The 2,712-nt window shown below is 28.1% G+C and overlaps 1 protein-coding gene across 1 annotated transcript in view; it reads right to left on the bottom strand.

Annotated features, from left to right (window-relative positions):
- LOC107885145 overlaps window positions 1-1,767 on the bottom strand; it is a 2,573-nt gene extending 806 nt beyond the window's left edge. Inside the window, exons 1-3 of the mRNA XM_016808640.2 lie at window positions 1,687-1,767; window positions 1,395-1,550; window positions 670-837 (exon numbers count right to left, since the gene is read on the bottom strand). Coding sequence (XP_016664129.1) covers window positions 670-837; window positions 1,395-1,550; window positions 1,687-1,767 — 405 coding nt within the window. The remainder of the gene's footprint in view (window positions 1-669; window positions 838-1,394; window positions 1,551-1,686) is intronic.
- Window positions 1,768-2,712: the final 945 nt, after the last annotated feature.

Genomic DNA, 2,712 nt, shown 5'->3' with positions numbered 1-2,712 from the left:
AAAAAGTTAGAATCTTAATTAAAATAGATTGTACAGAAAATTGTTATAATTTCATTGTACTCAAGCTCACCTAATACTTTGATAGAAAAGTGCTAACATTGTTCATTTAATAATTTAATCAAGTTTTATTGAATATAGTTTAGTTAGTATTGTAAACAAACAAAAAAATTATATTACTTACTGATAGAAAATATAGATAGAAGATAGACAGGGAAATATGTAAGATTACAGAGCATAAAGTTAACTAGCTTAAGATGTTTTCCTTATTACATATTACCTCCCTATGTTCAACAATTTGGGAAATGATGTAATGAATCTACTACAACGTTTATGTGAAAATCGGTCTAATAAAACCAATTATATAGTTAATATAACTCATATAAAAGAATCAAAGGATGATGACCTTGATTAGAATATATTGAATATCAATCAAATTGCTTATTTATAAATGTAAATATTTAAGGAAACATTGGTGTTAATAGTGTATTCATTATTAAAAGTTATTATATTATTACTATTGTATATTTATCTATAGAATAACTCAGTATAGTAACGTATCAGATCTAATACTATTGTTATTATTGTATCATAATTGAATTATACTGACATAAAATAAACAAATAAATAATTATAAACTATATAACTGTTTTTAATGGTTTTATACATTACCACTGGCCATGAACATTTATTAGTTGGAATGTTGAAACCCTCTAAAAAGATAATCCATGCATTTCCAATGAGACGTTTCAGAGTACTGCATGCCTTTTTTGTATTGAGAATATATGTATTTGGCACCCATCCGCCAGTTGAGCCCCAAGATGCAAGGTTAGCATCAAGCTACAAATAAATACTATATTGCTTTAGATAAGATGAATATACACATTTACAATTCTTGTAAAAATTAAAATGAATCAAAAACACATCATAACTATAATAATATAATTTTGTTAGTTATATTCACCAAGACTTTACTACTTCAGACTCTTCGTAATAATTATATGATTAATATTTAATGAATAATTAACGAAGATAACAAATAAAAAAAAAATTAAAAACATTCAGGTAATTATTTCCAGTTAATTATAGATACAAAATCGTTTTATGTGCCATTAAATGAAAATTTGTAATTATGGTAGGTACATACAAAGTACTATTAAGTATAAAACTAAAGTGAAACTTTCATTTTATAATTATAATGAACATGGACGGAAAATTAATATTAATCCGTTCGATATTTTCGGCCATTCGTTGACTATGAATCAATTAGTACTTATTCTATTATATTTAAAAAAATTATCAATACCAATTTTTTTACCTACAAGATATCACAATCAAAAGTTTCAGTGTATTATACAACTCTTAAATTAATCATTATACGCATAATATGTACTTACCGTAAGCGTATCATCGAAAGGTATCAAAAGTGTTGTATTGCCTTTTAACTCCGTTATACTTGATGTCTTTTTACTAAAATACCAATTCAATTTAATTGGATGGTCTTTTGTTGTTTCACACGGATATACTTTATCAAACTTCAGGTGATATTCACCCTGTAATGAGTGGAATAAATATAATATATACAAATTTCATTACAAATAAATCGTAAATTTAAATTTGATACATTAGACTTAATAATAGAAAAAATATAAAATGTTTAATAAATCAAGCTGCTTAATATTAATTTACCATTGGCAAGTTTGGCCTAAAAAGTTTTTCGAATTGAGACGATGAGAAAAATAAAATAAGTCCGAACGTTTTGATTAACATTTTGCCTATAGATTCAATAATTATAGAGTGTTTCTTATGTTATCAAAAAGAAGAATAAATAGGTAACTAACAGACATGCATTCTAAAATAAATTGGCATATGTTGTATCACCCGTATTGGATAATACACGATGAACCAACTATATGCCTTACCTCCGTACACTCTAAGCTAATGACTATCTCTAGAATAAATTCAGATTAATGCACTGTTAGCTTTTGAGGTACGATGGTACGCGTTTTGTCGATCTTACGTCCGTTCCCTAATTTGGAATGACTATTAGGACGCCACAACCAGAGCACTGTTCAGTTTGCAATAAACCTCATTGACTATAGGTGTGTGGGTCTGAGCACTGTTCCAATATTCAAAGGTAAGGACAAAGAAAACTTAGAAAATAAAACTCAACTCGGGTTTTGGTCGGAAACACTTTTATTATATTTAAACAAACATAAAATAATCACTTAGCGAATTCAGATCGCCTAGCCCGTACTACGATCGACGTTTCACACGCTCGACCACAGTACCTCCGTCCTCGCCGATTCACTCAGCGACAACGGGACCCCGTGCCTGCGCGTGCGGCGGTGTTATATAGTAATCTTATTGCTGTCTCAGCACATATGCTTCACTGACCTATGTCAATGGTTTACAATAAAAAAATGTTCCCACCTTTATTATATATATCAAATAATATTTTGACGACTGTCTACAATATACGACAGTCCCCTGTGTTTTTTGGAAAAAATGCCCTCATTTTTTAATAATATTAATAATACTATTTTTTTTTTTTTTTTTTTACATACAATTGTCTTATTATTACATTAAATACTAATCTACTTTAACACTATATTACTGTCTCGGCTTATTCGCGTCGTTGACTATAAAATTATGCTTAAATGTTAATTTTAATTCTATTATTTTAATAATTTATTATTTAATGCGTGTTTTCCC

This window comes from Acyrthosiphon pisum, unplaced genomic scaffold (assembly GCF_005508785.2).
Source record: "Acyrthosiphon pisum isolate AL4f unplaced genomic scaffold, pea_aphid_22Mar2018_4r6ur Scaffold_21639;HRSCAF=24468, whole genome shotgun sequence".
NCBI classification, from domain to species: domain Eukaryota; kingdom Metazoa; phylum Arthropoda; class Insecta; order Hemiptera; family Aphididae; genus Acyrthosiphon; species Acyrthosiphon pisum.
The sequence above is the reverse complement of the archived record's forward strand: the minus strand, read 5'-3'. Positions and strand labels throughout refer to the sequence as shown.